Source organism: Drosophila ficusphila, unplaced genomic scaffold, assembly GCF_018152265.1.
Source record: "Drosophila ficusphila isolate 14025-0441.05 unplaced genomic scaffold, ASM1815226v1 contig_286, whole genome shotgun sequence".
NCBI lineage: Eukaryota > Metazoa > Arthropoda > Insecta > Diptera > Drosophilidae > Drosophila > Drosophila ficusphila.
Genome location: NW_025064189.1, coordinates 7,211,224 through 7,231,996, shown reverse-complemented (window position 1 = coordinate 7,231,996; position 20,773 = coordinate 7,211,224). Strand labels below are relative to the sequence as shown.

Sequence of the window (20,773 nt, the reverse complement as noted above, 5' to 3'; positions counted from 1 at the left end):
TTATTTTGACCCACCATATATTACACCTTTAGCTTTTTATGATACCTCTTACAACGGCAGTGAAAACAAAAAGATAGCAACAATCAGATGCAGATGACTGAAACTGAAACAGAACAGAATTCGACCACTGGCAGCAGGAGCAGGATAAACTGTTTGCCGTTCGCGTTTTTATGCGCTGCCAGGCATTTTCCTGCCTCACGTCGAGGTCCTGAAAATGCAGGGGGAAAAGGACTTGCTCTGCCTCCGCTTCGAAATATTTAATTGCCTTGTATTGCGGTTGGATGCGACGCGTATTAAAATTATTTAAAAAACACATCTGAAAAACAGGAGAAGGGCTGCGAATTTTCGAGGTGTTCAGGTCGTTTATTACTGTCGAATAAACATATATTCTTTAAGAAAAAAATTTAAATCAAGTCCTTCTTACAATATTAACAGCAATAAATAAATAATAAAAGCAGAAGACAGAGCTCATTAATAATTTAAAGAAATCTTCCACATTATATTTCCTTTGATCAACTGCAAATGTTATAATTAAGACTTAAATAAATTGAATTTCCCGAAATTCAAGTTCATTATTCCACAATTGTTATCCCTTGGCCCCAATTGCAATTATATTTAAATCGCGGCTTAATTTTTATGAAGTCACCGCGATTATGGAAATTCACTGCCAGTCACTCCATCAGCAAAGGCCCGTCCGCTGCAGCTGTTAAATTATTTTCATTTAATTTTTATATTTCCGTTTTTTTGGTTGCTGGTGTGAGTCGTTAATATTGAATTTTAATTTGTAAGCCTGGCGCAGGTCAGCGGGCATCCGTGTGAGTGAGTGTATCTTTGAGCTGTGACAGATTGCCGGGACGGCTCTTCAGCCCCCGCTCCCGCCCCGAATCTCCACCACTCCCCACTGGTCAATGCAACAGTAAGTTGTCAATTAAATTTGGTCAGCCACATCAAGCTGCCGCCTCTGTCGCTGCCTCTGCTGCTGGCGCTGCCGCTGCCTCTGCCGACGTCTCTGGTCAGTCAGTCTCAACTCCCAACACCCAGCTACCCATTTCCGACCTCCGACCCCGAAAATCCTCCCACTGTCCCCCTTTTCAACCGATCTGCCGTTTGCTTAATTTATATGTATCGCCCGTGTAATTGTCAATATGCCAATAAGCTGCGTGTGGCAATATATATAAAAATAATCGAATGCCGGGGAGGAGCGACCAACCTGGAGCTGCACAAAAACTGCACGAGAAAAAGGAAAAAGGAGTTGAGGGGGGAAAGTGATTGTTTGTTTCAGTTTATTGAAAGCAGAGAAATCAATCGGAAAAGAGCCAGCGGTTCAGGGATGCAAAGGCTCGAAAAAATGGAGTATATAAAAATCAAAGATTAAGTTGCAAACGATAATTTAACTATAATTTAATATAATTACCACCTCATAAAGTTGAAGTATAACTTGGAAAGGAAATAGAAAATGCAGAAAATAATTCAAAACTATTTTTAAAAAGTAGCGCCCAATATTTTTGTACCAATCAGAAAGAAAGACTTAAACGGTTACCAACAAACAGAATCGATTTGGTATATTTATCTTTATAAATGAAATGAACCGTGAAAGGGGAAATCAAGCATAAAAACCAATACAACTTTTAATTTATGCGATCTTAAAGGATAATCCCTGAACTGACATTATTATTGATGACACAATTTATTCAATTTTATGAGAGGCAATGTGTTCGCCAGCCCTAGATCAATGGCACCAACAATTCAGCCGGCAATAATAACAAGTTACGCATACGCAACGTGTTGGACGTAAGTAGCTCAAAAGTGTTAAGGATTCAATTAAAGCGATACAAATACACACAAACAAACCCGAACGCACACACACCACACACACACACACACAAACACAGAGATACACACGCACGTACGCGGAAATACAGATACAGTGAGATGGTAAACAAAAGAGCCGCAGAGCTATAATTCGATTATGGATTTTCCGCCATATTAATGCGAAATATTCGCAGCGCAGTCAACAACAATGTAAGAGGGCAGAAGCGAGAAGGAGTCGCAACCATAATGGCAACAGAAATTATAAATTACGCGACAGATGAAATGTCAATGCAGGCGTCTCCTACTTATTTCATTTATTTAATTAAATGGGCTTAAACAAAACCCCAAAAGATATCGCACTTCGATCGCGGCGGGTTAAAGTCGGCTTTAAATGCGGGACCCCTTTCCAAGGGGAAATAGCCCTGGTTTCGCTATACAAATATAAATGCACTTGGAAAACTTTATCGGCACTAAGCTGAAACTTAAATATGCAACAGGAAATATACGCCAATCAAGTGCCAATCTCGAGAACTGACGGCGGCAGTGGCAACAACATGAAATGTCTTTAAAATAGAACGAAATGTTGGGACTTCCCCTGCGATTTCGCTCGTGGGAGGTGGGTTTGGTTGGAGGTGGGAGGTGGGAGGGGAGTGCACTCGGTCTTTCGGCGCAACGTCTTATGACCTGAAAAGTGGCAACGAAAGCGGCCAACCAACTAACAAACCAACTGACGGACAGCCAAAGACCATCAACAACGATCCGCCTTTCCCCGTATGCAAAATACTTTTGCTCGCCGCCTGCATAGATTAACGAAGTAAACTTTTTGTAAGTGCGCTCGCCGGAAAATCGGGCCAAGAGTGGGTTACTGTAAAAACAATAAAAACACGGCGAGAAATCAAAGTTATAAATAAATCAAAACGCAGTTGAAACGAACATTTGCTGGGTAATAATAACTGTTGCCCTGAGTTCCACTTATTATTCTTAATAGGTTTGTGCCGTTTGAGTCTTTCCTCTACTTAAAATTCTGAAATATATTTATAGCATTTATATTTAAATATATTATTTAATGTTAGTGCTTAAAAACAACATTGCATAAACAATAGTTTCGATAAGTGCAATCATCCATTGCATGAAGCCCAAAAACTATTGAGTTGCGCGAGACTTTAAGAAAATCTCGGCTTTTTTCCCCAGTTTCCGCTCTGGCAATGCAACAAATATGCATTTTGCCAGCGTAAATAATTTATTAAATTTTATTGCCGAACGACAGGTAGAACGAGAGCGAGTCTGAGAATCGGAGATACCATAGAATGAGCAGAGAAATTGAGACTGCCAGTGTCAGTTTTGTCTGCCCTTCGTTGTTGTCTGGTGTTGCTGTTGTGTTGGTTGTCGTTGTTCGTTTCGTTTTATGGCTAAATTGCAGCAAGTGTCTTGTCCCTGGCTCTTTACCCAGTTTGCCGCTTCTGCCCCCGCTTTCCAGGTGAAGTCTCTGCCGCGCTGTCTTATGAAAAATGCAAGCCGAATGCTGAATAATTCATTATGAATTGAAATACATAATACTCATTTTGTTGCAGCATTTGAATGTTGCACTGGGAATGAAAATGAACCAGCCGTGAGCCACTCAGCCAGTCAGCCATTTTCCACAACCACCCACCCACCTCCGCCCACCTTTTAACCCACCCGAATTTAGAGCCAGACGGCGGCTTAATTGTTTTTCATATTTTAGGGCCACACAACTTTCTCCGGAGCAGACAACCCCGCCAAGGATTTTTTGATGTGCGCACATAAAATATAAAATTAAATTTAGCCACGCTCCAGAGGAAAATGCTCTGGGTAGACATTTTCCCGCAGACGATTCGCCGTTTCTCAGACATAAAATCGAGGCAAGATAAGAGCAAGTCTCAGACCGCAAAGGTAGCGGGTCCTTAATCACAAGACTAGCGGGAAAGCAGCCCCGAATTAGGGTTTTCCTCTCCAGAGTTATGTGCATTTGCATATTTTAATTTATTTATATAAATAAAGTTGGCTAACGACGGAGCTCAAGATAAATATATAAATGCCAAGAGGTTTATGAACTCGGTACGGCATAATTTATTTCAATTGTATTTTATGTGCATAAATTTGGCTGCTCTTGTATAAGCAATTATGTTCTATTTCAATTAGCTTGTTAACTTTACTGAAAAGTATATACCAACTTAGTTTTCTTCTTCGTTTATTTAAAATGTTTCAAGTAAATTGAAAAGCTGTGCTTCATTGACTTCACCTGTCCACTTTCAATTACTCCGCGAAATTCTGTGCCTTAGTTTATTTATTCACCCCGCAAAATGCACACAACGGCCGCCAAAGGATGCAGATCCTGTTCGATGTTATAAATCACGCATCTTTAATGGTCGCTGGCCATAAAAAATATGCCAAAGCCATGCCAAAATATTTGGCCAATATAAAATGGAGCTGCCTATTTTCGGGCGCACAAATTGCAACAGATGCAGGGTGGCATACACACCCGTATCTATAGTATATTCTCCTTTTTGCACTTTTCCAGCTACTGTTGATGTTGATTGCGATGTTGTTGGCAGGACATTACGAGTAGGGAGGCATCGAAGCACGTGCCACGAGCGGAATAAAATGTGCATAAAAAAAAGGGGACCGAGTCAGTGGCGCGGTTTATAATCTAATAAGCAATCAATGATGTGAAAAAATGACTGGCAAACCGTTTTAAACGCTGCGGTGCACCGCAACTCGACCACAGCAGCCACCACACAACAACAACAACAAGAATAACAACAACAACAACAAGGGGTAGTGGTGCAGGGATCGAACGGATTTCGGAGTCGGGGTGGATTTTGCATTTTGGCTGTTGGTCTTTTTTTCATGTTCGGCTGCACACACAATTGTTGCATGCAACACACAGCCTGCCAAAGTGTTGCACAAAAAAAGGGAAACATCCTGCGGGGGGTAGGGGGAGGGTGTCCTGCCCCCGGGGAAGGAGGAGGAGTGGGTGGTTCTGTGTGAACACAGCGACAGCACATACTATAAACTGTAAATGCCGCACAATGACAGAGTGTCAATTTATTAGGTGCCACAATTTATGACGGCCGAAACGAATCGGAAACCGATACCCAAACTGGCTGCGTTTTGTTTACATTTTAATTTGCCAATAATTGAATATATTTTTCTTTATGGATATTTGCATTAATTGGCATTTAGTCGCTGTTGGCTAGGATTTGATTGGTCAGTTTGGCGGACTTTACGAGCATTTTGCATTAAGGTGGCTAATTGACGGATCGATCACTTCAAATTGAATTGTATTTAATTCAATTGTCATTTGAAACTGTTTTAAGGTAATCCGGTCTCCCTTTCTAAAGTGGTGGTATAAAAATTGGGATCTTAACTAATGAATCTATTGTAATCGCAAATAAACGAGTCAATCAGATATCAAATCGAATGTAAAACCTTTAAAAATAACTCCCAGATAAAGCGTGTTTCGCAACCAAAGTTTCATTCGCAGCAAACTATAAAATGCGTACTATATCTGCGTGTGTCCAAACTTTCAGCGATATTTTAAACTTTTTGCTCGTTTTTGCTTTTTGCTGCACCAGTTAGTTATCGAGGCCTCGACGTATGCAATAATTTTTTCTAATCGCTTTTTTCCGCCTGTTTTGAGCTGCAGAAAGTTCTTTTCCCACCCGCTGCTCATCAGCTCCTTTTTGTTTTTGTTTTTGTTTTTCTGGTCTGCTGGAAGTTGCGTGTGTTTGTTGGCCCTGTTGTTTGTTTTACGTAAAAGTTAACGCATTATTTTGTCGATTGATCGCCGGCTGCCATTCCAATGCGATTCCACTCCATTTTTGCCTGCGTTTGCGAAACTTTTTTCTATGCCCGATGTATAAATTACTGCAGTTTTTAACAAAACAATGATAAAAAATTGTGCGCAAAACAAAATTAAAGTTTATACAGTTGGCGGGGGGGCAGTGAAGATTGGCTAAACACGATTGCCGCAATTAGTCTGGAAAGTACAACGCATTTAAAACAAAGCAGAGTCGAGGCCCCAACTTCAATTATAGGTCGTAAAGAGCTGAATGGGTAATTAGCGTCTGAGAACGATCCTAAATAAAAAGTAGAAATTGCATGGTTGTTTTGTTTACTTAAATTAAAACCTATATAACCAAATGGGTACCTAAAATATTTAGCCATAAAATTGTAACTAACAATGAGCATCATATTAAATGCAAATTAGTTTTGGTTGTATTATTTTAGTAAGCCAAAAATATACTTAACAAATATTATTCTTTCATGTTTTTTGCGACTTCTAACCATTTTGTTCTGCATAGTTTACGACTTACAAATATTTTCAAATGCTAATTTAAAACCCCATTTGCGACTGACTGACTGGCTGACCCCTTTCCACAGTTTCCACACCCCTGATTCCCATTCAAGCTTAACTCAGCGGTAAAAATTTATTGAACACTTCCATGCTCGGCATTCGTTGATTTTTCCTTTATTTCCACTCACCCAGAGCGAAACGCTAAATGCAACAAACATATGAGCAAATACTATCCTGCCCCGGTTCCTGTCCCCTCGGAATATCCCATTCCCATCCCGATGAGCTGTATTCCTCATAATGTTGCGAACGATTTGTATTTTGTATAAATTTTACAGGCAACGTTCGCCGTTCGCCGTTTGCCGTTTGCTGTTCGTGTTGTTGTTATCGCCGGGTTATATCCGTCGAGATATATATATTGCTGGGAAGAGGTGAAGGGGGAGGGGAGGGGGCGAAAAAGGGCGGGACAACGGGTAACAGTTATGTATGAAATATAATAAAATTGTACAGGAAATGACGAACAAGTCGAGAGCGGAGAAAGCTTGATGAGGGAACTGGAGAGCGGCTCGAGGAACATTTTAACCATCGAATGGTTTGATTATTAAATCCATGAAGTTTTTCCACATGCAGATGCACTGCGAGAACAAGAGATCAATAAAATATAAATTAAATTTTTATGAGACAATAACATTTTACTCAAATATTTTTAAGGACGAACCTATTAAATATTTGCATTCAAAAAGTTCTGTTTCATGAAGGTCGCATTGTTTACCCTTTATAATAAGATTAATATTTTAGTTATTCAAGGATATTTGTTTAAAGAAAAACCATATTGAATTATAAACCTCATAATTTTTTCCGTGTGTGTATATATATCAAAATTCACTTGATTGCAGTTTTCAAGTGAAATCCTAGCACACTTCACAACGACTCGTGGGCTGCGCCTAAGGGCTGAGCATTGCAGGATATCGCCAGGATGGATGGGGAAAATGGGGTGGGGGGTTCACCAAGAGGATATAGGAAATATATTCCTATAAATGGGAACACCCCGACCACCTCCCCGCGATGTAATTGATGTTTCAAGTAGCAAAGTGCGCGCCAAAAACTACGAGGCCCAAGTTGATTTTGATTCAGTTGCTGCAGAATTTTAATGAAGTCGAGTATTGGCTGCAAGTTTTGCGACTAAATCAAATTAAACCACATGTGCTTCTTCCTGCTTTTAAGGAAAAGCCTAGGAAATGAGCCCGACTTTGGTTTAGACCCGAAAACTAATGCAAGTTTTTGTCAGCCACCCCGTTCGCCTCACCACCCCCTCTGTTTGGCTTGGCTTTCAATAATGCTTTTCACGCTAATTAATTTTCGGTTTCACACAAACACGAACCCAATCACACCCGCTCACAATCGCAGCCACACACTTTGGACCGGCACTTGACAATTTCCTGAGCGTCAAAAGATTGGGAATTTCTTGAAAAAAAGGCGGGGGTGATTCACGGAAAATCTGTCCACTCGAGGGGATGGAGAATTCGTTTCCTCCCCAGCAAACTTGATTCGATTTTATTATGGGTACTCAATAAACACAGGGGGATGTTTGACATTGAGTTCAATATGTTACAATATTTAGACCAAAATTTAACAAGTTTGTTTTATTATATTTAGAAGATGATACTTGTAAAACCGGATATTCAAAGAATTTTAAGTATGCTTGTAGTCATTGAATAAGAATAACTAAAAACTAACATCATCATGATAACGATATCAGGTTAGATATTGAGAGCAAGTATTAATAATATTCTGTAGATCAAAACTTAATCCACCTTTCATAGATGCTGGGTATTCCACATTCGAATCCCACTTAAGCATCCTCTTTATTTATTTTTTCTTACACTCTCCTCACATTAGACATTAGAGAATTTGTTGCCCTCGCCTATCCGCTGGCGTTTCCTGCTGTGAATTTGGCTAAATTGCATTGCCACAACAACTGCGTCTGAAGCGATTGAGGCTTGTTGCATGAGCGAATCAGAAATTGTGGCAGCCACCCCGCAACCAAAACCTCAGAAGAGCCGCACAAGTGCCGCTTGACTCGGACTGTTTTAAAGGATGGGGAGTGGACGGGAATCGCTCCCCCCTCCCCTCTCCCCTCTCTTCACGCCCAATTGATGCGGTCTTAACGCCTGACTAGAGGCCAGAAAACCGGCAGAGGGCTCAGGTCGAAAGCCAGTCTCGAAAAGGCTGAGGTTGACTCAACAAAAAGAAGGTTTCGGTTTCGCACGGAACGCCTTCATCCCGGTTCTTTAACATGGGGCGTTTCCAGACAGAAAATGGCGGAAGATGCGAACGCCCCATCGTTTTTAGATAATTCAATTTGGGGCGACCCGGAAAGAGTCTTCAAAAGGTGGGGATCATGCGTCTTTTAACAGTTTTTTTTTTGCAATAATACAAGAGATTTCCATTGGACTTTTCATAACAGCAAAATATTATTTAACCTGACATTAAATTTTTAAATATTTTAAGACAATATTTGAAACGCGATAATGCTATAAACCAGTTTCATTCACTGTTGCTCTAATTTTGCCATTTTAAGTCAAGACTTAGAATGATTCAATTGCACTTTGTGAAAATGTTGTTCTACTTTGCAAGTCAGTTAAAGTAGTTGATAATAAATTAACGCAATCAGCATGAAAGTTTTTGAACTTAGCCATTTCCATATTGATAATTCTGAAATTTGCTGATAATTTCCGCATTAATTTTACCATTGTGATTGTGTCTTCTTGTTGGAGGGAAACAAATCCTTGCTTTAAGAACCTAGTTTGACTATTGATTAAATTCGCAACCTGTCGCAAACATCAAACGCAGTGAGCGCCGTGGTTTTTGGGGCCGATTGAGGATTCCGCCAAGACAAGCAATCGCTAAGCCGCATAATTATATAGAGAATACATAAATGCAAGTGAACACACACTGCGAACGTGTGTTTCTGATATCCCATATAGACATATAGACTGGGCCCGCATCAGGCGAAGCGCAACTCAACTCCACGCAACTCAACTAATGGTCCATTCGTGGCACTTGGTTATTGACGTTGGACTCGAATTGTATTAACAATGCATGCAGCAAGTGCTGCAGCAAAGGCAGGGGGTGTTAGGGGGTAAAAGGGTGGGCGTGGTCCGGTGGGCGGTTGGGTCAAGCAGCAAGCGGTAACGGTTCGCTTTGATGCCAAAATCGAAGCGTGGTCAACTTCATTTCGCTTAATTTCGTGTTAAGGCTCACAAATGAGCTACAGTAAAAATTCAGTAAATGGAAAAGATTTTCACTAAGATAACAAGAAGCAATGAAATTCGATTTACTTTAAAATCTTTATACTGGGTTTTTTTTTCTTAATTTTACTTGATTTATTAAATTACTACATTTATTAAATATAAAGATATATATTACATTACTCAAATAAATAAATAAAATATGATGAATTAAATTTAAATCATTTTTTTCAAATAAAAGTAACTGTAAAGTTTATAAGTGATTTTATAAAAGTGTGTAGTTACAGAATCAACTTGTTGTAAATGCAAGTTATGAAAGTTCAATAACTAAAAGTTTGACTGTAAATAAAGTGGAGGGGCGTTGCGCGATGCGTGTCCGCTAATCCGCTGGCTGTAGGATCGGGAATCGGGAATGCGGGGAATCCGGGAGGTCGACGGGCGGTGGGTGGTAGGTAACTCCCCGTGCCATCCCCCCCGCAACCCCCTTTCGATGCATGCCACTCAGCTATGACATTTTGGCAGCGTCGAGTGCACCAAGACTGTCAAATGAGTTGTAATGAAATCTCACTCAGGACTCTGGATATACATATACCTACGCCTATGTGTGTATGTGTATGAGCGTGTGTGTATGTGTGTGTGTGGGGTCCAGTCAGCTTTGGTCAGCTGCACATATAATAAATAAATTATTTGGCATTTGGCGTGGCGTATTATTGAAGGCAACTGCAGCTGGATAACCAGAGCAGCAGCACACACACGGACAAACACTCAGCCAGTAGGCACACACAGACGCACAGCAGCGCCATCTGTCGTCCGCGTTTTGAGACAGATTTGGGCATTAGCGTGATTAGTCTCAATAGTCGCTAGTATTTAGCCACAACAGCCTCGTAATCAGCGGGCGAAACTAACTTAAAATTGGCAAAGGGAAGTACAGTAGACATTGCTCCGAAACAGATTATTAAATGTCCAGTTCAAATAGAAATCGTATTATATAAAATTGTTAAACAGGATGGTGTTTTTGATCTCAAGATTCTACTTTGTTGTTTTCCTAAGAATTGATTCAAGGAAAACAATGTTTATATAATTGGTCTAAAATCAGATATGTACTGTTACAGAATTAATGGGGATGTCGGAGGTCTTCGGGATTAGTCACCCTCCCCAAATAAAGCAATTTCACATGGCGAAAAAGAAAAACTTGTGAATAATATATAATTTGCGGCGTAATGAGCTGAAAAGTAAATCCATCCATTGCATGTTCCGAGCACATAAAACTAGGCAACGATTTCTGAGAACATCGCCACGTTGTCTAGCCTGTGGAAATATAGAGGGGGAAGGGAGGGGGGAAGGAGGAGAATGGGACGAGGTGGAGAGGAGGACTCTCAGTCAGTCACATGGCAAAAAGTTACAAGTAATACTTAACGCTAAATGGGCACAAGTGCCCACCTGAGCCAGTACCACTTCAGTCTGTTGTTTTTTTTTTTCCTGCACTCCCAGTGCATGGAAATTTTTGTAATGAAGTTATCGACAAGGTGGATCCGAATCCAGCCACTAACATATGTAGAACAATATGCAAATGTTACTTTGTTATGCAATTAGTGAATTCGATGCCAGCCACTCGACAGTTGGCAAACAGACAACCGCAGCGACGACAACCAAGTCGCCACTCGAAGGTTCAGTCAGCCAGTTAAATGTATCGTTGACGTTGCAATTTGAATTAGAACATCGATGCATAAAAGTCGGTATTGTTTGGGCACGAAGTTAAGCACTTAAAGAGGAATCTTACAATCACCTTTTTTGTTAAAAAAAATTCCCTTAACAAAATGCACAACATAACAATCAGAAATTGAGTTTAAAGTTATTTTCAATAAAGAATTTAAATGAAGATATAAATAAATATAACAATTAAATTTATAGCTCCTCTTACTTTTTTTAAGTTGACAAAAGCGCACCCCTTTTGGTACGAAATAACCCATAGAAGCAATAAGCCCCTATTACCCTTTAAATATCATAGCACAAAAAATGAAATTAAACGAAAATAGGTCGATTTTGCATGTCAATCAAATGGCAAAAGGTGGGCGGGAGCTCGAAACAAGACGAGACAAGTGGAGACGGCGCATCGAGCGCTAACCAAAGCGAGTCACACAATTAATTGAAGCACCACTTACCCCGCTAAGCTCTTTCTTCCCCACTTTTGCTGATTCTTGAATATATTTCTCTCTGTTCGCAGGCCAAAATGATAGAGAATTCGCATGCCTGGATGGGCGCCACCGGATCCACGCTGGCAGGTTTGTAAAGAAACCACTTTTGGGTGGCCTGATCTGATCTTTCCGTCTTGATCTTTCAGCAGACAGCTACCAGTACCAGCTGCAGTCGATGTGGCAGAAGTGCTGGAACACCAACCAGAACCTGATGCACCACATGCGCTTCCGCGAGCGGGGACCCCTCAAGTCCTGGCGTCCCGAAACCATGGCCGAGGCCATCTTCAGCGTGCTGAAGGAGGGACTCTCCCTGTCGCAGGCCGCCCGCAAGTACGACATCCCGTATCCCACGTTCGTGCTCTATGCGAACCGGGTGCACAACATGCTGGGTCCGTCCATCGACGGCGGGCCGGACTTGAGGCCCAAGGGACGTGGCAGGCCGCAGAGGATCCTACTGGGCATCTGGCCGGACGAGCACATCAAGGGCGTCATCAAGACGGTGGTCTTTCGCGACACCAAGGACATCAAGGACGACAGCCTGGCCGCTCACATGCCGCCCTACGGTCGACATTCGGTAGGTAATTACTGCAGTCTAGTTCGAAGAGCTGTCCATTAAAATTTGGGATTCTTGAGCAGCTGAAACATTCAAATTAGAAATTAAGAACAAAGTAAACAAAATCAAATAAATAAGAAGTTAAGAACTAAATAAAGTAAATTGGAAATGACCGTCCAGTATACTTCATCTTATCAAGAATTGTTTAGTGTTGTTTTAATTTTATTCTTATATATCTATATATCAGCATAACTTACAGTTTGTGTTGTTGAACTAATTATTCTTGATAAATCATACATTTAAAGAGTTTAAGCAGCAAGACAGCTTTTCGAAGTATACTGCATTGGGAATCGTTCTCCTTGAACTGAACTAACTTGTCACGGGTTAGCCCGCGTTTCCTTTGCAGGACCTGCCATTGAGCTATCCCGGCGCAAGTGGCGCCCTGGCAGGCACGCCCAGCTCCTTGGCCTGTCCGAATGGCAGTGGTCCGCAGGCGGGCGTGGGTGGCGAGCAGCACATGTCGCAGGAAACTGCCGCTGCGGTCGCGGCGGTGGCCCACAATATCCGGCAACAAATGCAGATGGCAGCGGTGGCGCAGCACCAGGGATCCCAGCATCAGCCCGTTCCGCCGGGCTTGTTTAATCTACCACCCCATCCTGGAGTGGGTGGTGCGATACCAGGTATTATTTTACCCATTTATGGGGTTTCTTGTTTTAGTTAGGCAGCGAGTGCTATAATTCCTGCTCCGCTTGCTCCTTAGTTTTGCTGTTTATTCTGATATTTAATAATGTAAGCCTTTCTGCCTCAGCCTCGTCCATGCAACGCGATGCCCATCCTGCCGCCCTCCGAGAAGCGCAATTCCAGGCGCGGAGCCAAGGAGGTGGCCACATCGCACAGCAGCTCCATCTGCAGCAGCAGCAACAGGTGCGTCACAAGTGCTCCATCTCTTAAGAAGATAAGCAATAAGCAATCCTTCTGCTTTTTACAGGAGCGTAGACCTTGTGGTTGTCCCTTTGGCCCATGGCCATGTCCACATCACCATCATCAGCAGCATCATCAGGGCCACCAGGTGGCCCACAAGGCCGGTTTCGGTGCCAGTTCCAGTTCCTCCACCTCCTCCTCGATGGGCCAGCATCCGCCCAAGGCCAAAGGCAGTCCGCTGCGCAGCGAAACGCCGCTGCTCCACTCCCCGCTCGGCGATCTCGGCCTGAACATGGCCGGCTACAAGCGGGAGTTCTCGCCCAGCCGCCTCTTCGCCGAGGACCTGGCCGAGTTGGTGGGCGCCAGTGTCTCATCTTCCTCGTCCTCGGCGGCGGCGGCGGGATCTGCTCCACCGGAAAGGTCGGCGGCAGGATCCTCGGCAGCAGCGGGCGCCGATGCGCCCAGTTCCTCCAGCAGCGGTGGCATCAAAGTGGAGCCCATCACCACCACTAGCGAGTAAAGAGCGGATGAAATGAAGCGAATGATAAGTGAGAGTTATGAAAGGACAATGAGTGAAAGCAGGCCAACTAAAACCAGAAGCTCTAGCAGCTTCACTTGGCATATGTGCACCTATAACTTGGTTAATTTACTTAGTTTTAATTTGTGAAACGATTACCAATGTAAAGTTTTTTTTATGTTGTCTGAAAGGCTGAGTTAAAGTCAAGTTATTCCGTATAAAATCAGCAAATTATATTATATAAACTTAATCGTTCATAAAAAAAAGGGGAACCATGGTTCAAAATATATCCGCATTTCGTTAACCCGCTCCGTTTAATGTGAAAGACATGTAAATAAACTAAATTTAAGGGATAAGTCAAATTAAAAGGTTTCTTCCTTCAACTAATGTATTCCTTTGACATCAGACATTTCCTAAAATTGGTATGTAAACGAATTTATGCATAAGCTTTAAACGATTATTCAAGTTAGCCGAGATATATGTGAACATATGCCACTTTTCCTCTAGTTTCCACGCGATCTTCGTCACTTAGTTTATATTCCTAGCGTACTTATTGAATCAAAATTGAAAGTATTATTATGTTATAGTCCATCAGTCTAACTAAATAAATAGCGATCGATCTCTTTAGTTTTAAGGAGCAGCGGAAGTGAAAGGAGAACACCCGGAACATTCCACACACCAAACGGTAATGAAATTTAAATTTAAATCGAAATCGAAATAGCAACAGAAACCAACCCCAGCAGCATAATATTAATTAAATGAACAAGAAATCAAAAGAGTTTAAGTGTATTTAACTTGGTAATTGTGTGCCCGACTTTTGTTTAGTCTATAATTTACACGAAGCGAGAATGAAAAAATGTACAAAATTATTGAAAAAGAGAAAAACGAAGCACTTGGAATGGCTTCAAACGCAAATGGAATCAACTAAATTTAATGTTTAGGCTTAACGAAAAAAAGAAATTCACAAAAAATGCCTTTCGGAATTAAATTCAGCGATGAATACACCGCAAACAAAATTTGTAAAAAGAATGAAACAAGAAACAAAACAAGTGAACGTTTTTTAAACATATTTATACAAGCGAAATTTTTAGACAAAATTTAGAAGCAAAATTTTTTATAACGACTGCTGCTGCGAACCGATTGAACTTGCGGCCCTTGATTTGAGATTATTGGATCCCCAACGTAGTCCCTGATTATTAACCCCCTAAAGCCCCCACTAGATCCCCTTCTAAAGTGCCTTTTCTAGCCTTAATTTGGACTCTGCTCCACTTCTGTCCCGGCCGAAAGTCAGTCCGCGGTCTCGCAGCAGGATTCGTTGGTTTATTTGACAAGTCTGGCGACATTATGAGGATTGAATATCGAGAAGTCATACACATATATTATACTTAGTTTGACCCCTTTAGGCATACTTTCGGCAGCGTTTCGTTTGGCAAGCACACAATTGATTAATCGGACAAGAGTTAATTACGATAATGGATAAACACAACTATTTTTGCATACGCAAAAACATCTACCATAGCCATAGCCCGTATATAAACACACACGATATATAAGTATCTATGTAATCCCCGGTCCCCCCAATAGACTTTGATGTTCCACACACGTATCGAAACTTAACGAATTACTTTCGGAATAGGATGTAATATAAACAATGGCAAGAGCAAGAGTTAGCGGTTAAAAATCTCCTGGATATGTGTATCTTTATACGATCTGGACCAGCGTCCAAGTCCAAGTCCAAAACTCAACATTTTCTATCAACTTTAGTGCAAACTTTATGTTCAAATTAACTTTAAATGTCGAAATGAATGTTCTAATTAATCCAAGAAAACAAAAAGCGAAATGCGAAAAATGAAAAACCGAAACGAACAAAAGTATTTTATAAAAACATTGAAAAGTAACCCAACCCAGAAAGTCTTTTCATTGCTTACCAACCCATTCATCACCCTCACTCGGAATGCGGTTTGGCTTGTTGTTGGTGTTTATTGGGGTAAATCAAAGTGGATACTGGGAATTATTATCTTTGGATCTCAGAGGACGAGGGGAACCGCCTCTGGGGGCGGCTGGTTGATCTCCTGGTGGCGCTGGAGGAGCCCCAAGCACTGATGCAGGCACTGAGTGCTGGCCGTCGAGATCGCCTTGAGCAGGAGGAGATCGGGGTCCGTGGGCGAGAAGGAAGCACAGTCGATGCTCTCGATGGCCCTGGCCAGAGAAGCATTGCTGCAAAGGATTCGGCAAACGTTAGCTGTGATGAAATTGTTACTAAATAACTATTTTTCGGACAGACGTCTGATTTAAAAATCAAATAGATCACTTAAAACAAAATTAACGCCATAAGATACTATTAACTATTGTATAAATACCATTGTTCGGTCAGAAAGAGAGCCTGACGAGCGGAAACCATGGCGTCGGAGGCGGCGAGCAGCTCCCGCGGCGGAAGTGGCGACGAGTTGCTAATGTCCATGGCCTTCATGTGGCTCTCGACCACCGCCCGCAGGCCATCCACCCACTCCTGCCGGGCCCTGGCATCGTTGGCCCTCAGTTTGACCGTGTCTCCCGAGGCACAGGCGATGGCGAAGGTCCTGGAGTCCTCGTCACTCGGATAAACCACAGCGCCGGCCAGCTGAACCTGCCCCCTTGGAGCACTGGCAAGGACATGTGGCGAGGGAGCTATGTCATCGCCCACAGTCGAGGAGTCGCACAAGTAGTAGCTCAGCGATCCCGTCTTGGCGTCCACCGTGAACCAGCGCGGCTGCCATCCTGTAAAAGGGATTGAGGGAAAGAAGATCAAATAGGTTTCTATAACATTCCTATTGGAATAAATGTTATTGGACTTTTCTAACAGATTTATAAGGCAAATGTACAATTCATTTCTTATCGTTTTGGGCCAGTTATCTTTGTAGATGAGTCATGTTTAGAAACTGATGAGGAAGATGAATTATGATTACTTTGTTGTAGTTATCCAACTGGTTTTCTGGAAACCCCAATCTTACCCTTCATCACATTTGTGTATTTGCTGAGCTGCCCGCTGAGTTTCAGCTTGGCCGATTCCCGGATAATCCTGTTCAGGTTGCTCTCCATTTTGATGGCGGTGGCCTTGGAATCCTTAAAGTCCGGGTGCTCCTCCCGCGGAAATTGGGTGCTCCGCGGGACAAAATTCGAGGAGCTGGCAGAACTTCCGGAAATTGGGGCTGCTGACCGTGGGGGCGTGGCCTGCCTCGGGCGGTTCTTCCTCTTGCGCTGTCGGAACGAGTTCTTGATTTTGCGTAAAATGTTTGCAGATGTTATTTATTTATTTTCATGGAAATTCAACAGAGCAAAACAACAAAGTGATCAGTGTGACCATACAAAAACCGTTGAGCACTGCTTGTTAATAGGGGTATTCCTTTCCTAATGACTAGAATTAAGCTGCGAACTGCTTGGCAGTAGGGTTTACGACTTAGTTTTATAAGAGCGTCTCGGACTAGATTATGTCATATTTTACAGATAATCCGAAAGAAAATCAAGAAAAAGAAGAGAGAGATTGTTTTTTAAAACAGTATCTATGAAAAAGTCTGTGATTTCGAATCATGAGCTGAAATACACAAAATTGCTCAATATTTATTTGCGATATTACGCAAAAATGTAGATCTACTTAGCAATGCATTATTTTGTAATCAAAGGATGAATTTCATTCGTATTCAAGAATATAGCAAGATAACGAAAACATTTTTATTTGTTTCAATTTTTTTCTGTTTCAATTTTTTGCCGCTACATTGCCTTTACAGAACTTTTAACATTATCCAACAGAATGTTAACAGTAACAGAGAAACCCATTCCATCGATGTTATATCGATACTTAGTGTATATGTAATCGATATTCGACTGTTTAATCCTTGTTCATCGGTGTTTCCCCACCTCTATCGCAAAACCAATTTGTTTAAAAAAACAGAGGGCCTTCGGAAAATCGCCGCTTCTTTAAAAATGAATAAGAGCACTTAGCGCTCGATGCTCTGCAAAACGCGTGCAACGGTAACTTGCGGTTTCGCCTGAACGAGAAAAAACAAGTGGAAAACGAAGGCAGCGCGAGTGAAAAAAATCAATTTGGTGGCACAAGCAGTGGCAAGAAGAAGAGCCAAGACGCAAGAGAACTGCTTGCGGATGATGTGATGATACAGATATATACAAATGTATATATGTATTCATACTATATATACATCTGGAGTTTGTGTTCAAATTAAGGCAATTAAAAGCGAAAGAACCGTGAATTTTTTGCCCATTTGCAAAAACAAAAGTGTGTGTGTGTGATTTAAAAATAAGAACGGAGTGTGTTTATATATGCGCGTGTGTGTTTTATTTGATGTTTTTATGTTTGCGTGTGATTTATGACATTTAACGGGAGTACATATGTGTACATACCATGCACCCCCTCTCCTTGCGTGTGTTTGTCTGTTTGTATCTCCCTCTCACTCCCACTCGTGTGAAAATGCGAGGGTGACTGAAGGGAAAAACTCCACTTTTTCATCTAAAAAAGTTAATACAACCCAGAGAAACTCGCATATATTTGCAAATATTGTGCAAATTGTAGAAAATCAAGAAAAATACCCATTACTAATTTGTATCTACGCTTATCCATTCATTTTCCTCCCATCCACCCACACAAACAAACAAACAAACCGCAACAAACACAACAACAAAAGAGTGACCATGAAAATGCGAGCGAGAAATTCGCGAAAATCAATGAATAAAAGCCAAAAACCAACAGCAACAACAACAACAGCAACGAGCAGCGGATCATAATAACTAATAATACTGTTAAACCAAGTGAAATTCGAGGTTGGAATTCGTTATGCTGCAGTGCCCATCATTGGATTAAAAACCGGGTGGAGATCCAAAAATCCCCGCCTCCAGTGTTTAACCCTCGCTTTTAGTTTAACCCCCTGCCGCCAGAATGGATGGTCAGCGGGCCAGGGATTTGCTAACGCTTCTGCAGGAGCGCGTCGTCTTCTTGACGGGCGGACGGGATCGGAGGGGCGGGCCGCTCCTCTGTTTCCCGGCCACGCCCCGCAGGGATCGACTAAAGCCAGAGGATCTGCGGCGACTTCTCAGTTACCTGATCAGCATTCCCAGGTGAGAATTATCACAATTAGTCGACATCTTTATATTTAAATTTATTACGATTAGCAACTCAGTTGAAGCATAAAATTCTTATTGAAACCAATATGTTATCCTCGACCGTGCAACGAATATAAATAAATGTCTGATAAAAGAGTAAAAATAAACGCTTGCGGCTGCATTTCTTATTGGAAATTGCATGCTTGTTTTATTTGTGTAAGGTTATTGTTCAATAATCGTTAAACATGATAACGATGATATAATACAACCCACCGATTAGGCCTGTGAGATAAGAATGTAACAGAAATACTTTATGTGGAGTGGGTATTTCCTAATATGAGAATTTTGGGGTAAACTTTGTTTTTACTTTTTTTTCATTTGAATATCTATTTTCTTATAAATGTATCTAGTTGACTTACCGAGAAGCATAAACTTAAAGATTTTTATAGACATTTTGAATCAGTCTACGTATCAACGATCTGTAAATAATCACCAGAAAATTCTGGGAACACATAATGACTCACTCATCATGTGGCGCCTACTGAAAATTCACCTTTTTCAGTTGACAACAGATATATATTTTATTAGATCACGTTTTATTTTTAAGAATTTCCAGCTTTGCACTAAGCAAGCAATTAAAGTTTACGTCTAAAGTATATTGCACGATTGTATGTAAGCTTTAGTTTCAATTTGTGAGAATTGAAAACGTCAAGTTCCTAGATATTTATACAGCAATGTTGCCTTTGGCGGCACTTGTATGAAATTTCTCCAGCCTCTTTCGTTTTGTATTTATTGCACAGTGATCTCTCGGTTTTTGGAAAGTCCTTAAATGTTATTATAAGCTGGGAAACTCAGAAAAATTAATTTTTGCTTATTTTTTATGGTCATTTGATCATTTGCTTTTTTAGCCCAGTAGGGCAGTTCACTTCGGGGAAATCGCAAGACCTCACAGCAGCAGTTTCGTGTTACCGGGGCCCACTGTACCAGCACAATGGGTACCCATTGTGTCGGCTGACGTCGCGACGTCGCTGGCTGCGCTTCGTTTGCAATTTCGGTAGAGTCGCGACGTCGTCGCCTCACCCGCACCTATATATTGCACGTAAATATATATATATTCCGAGTGGGGGGAGGATGCCGGGGGTGGAGGATGGCGGAGGGGGAAGCAGCTGCTGCAGCTGCAGTGCCACATTCCACTTGATTTTCCTGTTATAGTCGTCCGCCTGCAGTCGCATTTTTATGAATCATCATCGTCAGACGATTGCAAGAACAGCACGCACATTGTTCTTGCCTCGCCCTCTCTTTCACTCAGTGTGGTCCCTTCTCTTTCACCGCGGGCATACCCGTCTCTTTTACTGCTGCTGCTATTGACATTGAATCGCCAGAGGTTGGGGTTAAAATGGGTGGCAAAAAGTCATAAAAGTAAACATTTTTAAATAAAAACTAGCAGCAACAAAAATTGCATAAATCCGTGCGATAAAGAAAGCACAAAGAACCAAGAAGCAGCAGAAGAAAGAGCTGAAACACAGATACGAACGCATACATATGGGCAAAAACCGGGGACCGGCTTTCAAAGGCTTTAAGACCCCAGCTCAAAGAATGCGAATATTTTTTGCTGCTGCCCCAAACACCAAAAAAACAAAACAAAAACCAAAATGAGCTATAAAACAAGAAGAAAGAAAAGAAAGGGTAATTTGGACACACAGTGATGCTTCGATATAGAAATAAACTTCAGATATAAATAACCTCAAATGCTAAAATTAAAGCGAAAGTTATTAATTGATCAATTTAATTAAACACGACCTTAATACGATTTTTGCAGTCGATGCTACACCAAATATTTTTAAGGTTGAACATGTTTTAATGTAGTCATTTTTCTAAAAATATCGGATTTAGCCTCAAGAACTTAACATCTTAATTTATGCATAGACAAATTGGAACTTAATAAGTTGTTTTAACGCAAGGGCCAAAAGAATCGCCAAGTTAATGGACCCTTTTCCCGAAGTCAGACACTACCATCGAGATGGCTGCCAACGGCAACCAACTCGGAATGATAATCAGGGCCGGGAGTTGATGATGATGGCGACCCCAGATTGCGACACACGACAAGAGTATCTGATG

The 20,773-nt window shown here is 41.5% G+C and overlaps 3 protein-coding genes across 5 annotated transcripts in view; 2 read left to right on the top strand and 1 right to left on the bottom strand.

Annotated features, from left to right (window-relative positions):
- LOC108100129 (protein bric-a-brac 1) overlaps positions 1 to 15,446 on the top strand; it is a 60,590-nt gene extending 45,144 nt beyond the window's left edge. Inside the window, exons 2-6 of the mRNA XM_043207773.1 lie at positions 11,603 to 11,660; positions 11,720 to 12,147; positions 12,533 to 12,806; positions 12,935 to 13,050; positions 13,115 to 15,446. Coding sequence (XP_043063708.1) covers positions 11,603 to 11,660; positions 11,720 to 12,147; positions 12,533 to 12,806; positions 12,935 to 13,050; positions 13,115 to 13,567 — 1,329 coding nt within the window. The 3' untranslated portion in view covers positions 13,568 to 15,446. The remainder of the gene's footprint in view (positions 1 to 11,602; positions 11,661 to 11,719; positions 12,148 to 12,532; positions 12,807 to 12,934; positions 13,051 to 13,114) is intronic.
- A 78-nt stretch (positions 15,447 to 15,524) lies between these two features.
- Positions 15,525 to 16,927, bottom strand: LOC108100660 (oxysterol-binding protein-related protein 11). 2 transcript variants are annotated; one of them, XM_017204670.2, is made up of 3 exons: positions 16,555 to 16,925; positions 15,925 to 16,321; positions 15,525 to 15,781 (listed from the first exon to the last, which is right to left on the bottom strand). In XM_017204670.2, exons 1-3 carry the CDS (start codon positions 16,640 to 16,642, stop codon positions 15,592 to 15,594), a joined length of 675 nt encoding a protein of 224 aa, XP_017060159.1. In that variant the 5' UTR covers positions 16,643 to 16,925; the 3' UTR covers positions 15,525 to 15,591. The 2 variants fall into 2 exon arrangements, with proteins under 2 accessions (XP_017060159.1, XP_017060160.1); XM_017204671.2 differs by having other exon boundaries at positions 15,701 to 15,806; positions 16,555 to 16,927.
- A 506-nt stretch (positions 16,928 to 17,433) lies between these two features.
- LOC108100350 (kalirin) overlaps positions 17,434 to 20,773 on the top strand; it is a 41,746-nt gene continuing 38,406 nt past the window's right edge. Inside the window, exons 1-2 of one of the 2 annotated variants that reach the window (XM_017204177.1) lie at positions 17,434 to 17,572; positions 18,241 to 18,670. In XM_017204177.1, coding sequence (XP_017059666.1) covers positions 18,492 to 18,670 — 179 coding nt within the window. In that variant the 5' untranslated portion in view covers positions 17,434 to 17,572; positions 18,241 to 18,491. Of the gene's footprint in view, positions 17,573 to 17,632; positions 17,731 to 18,240; positions 18,671 to 20,773 lie in introns of those variants that run through there. The other variant, XM_017204178.1, reaches the window with a different exon arrangement.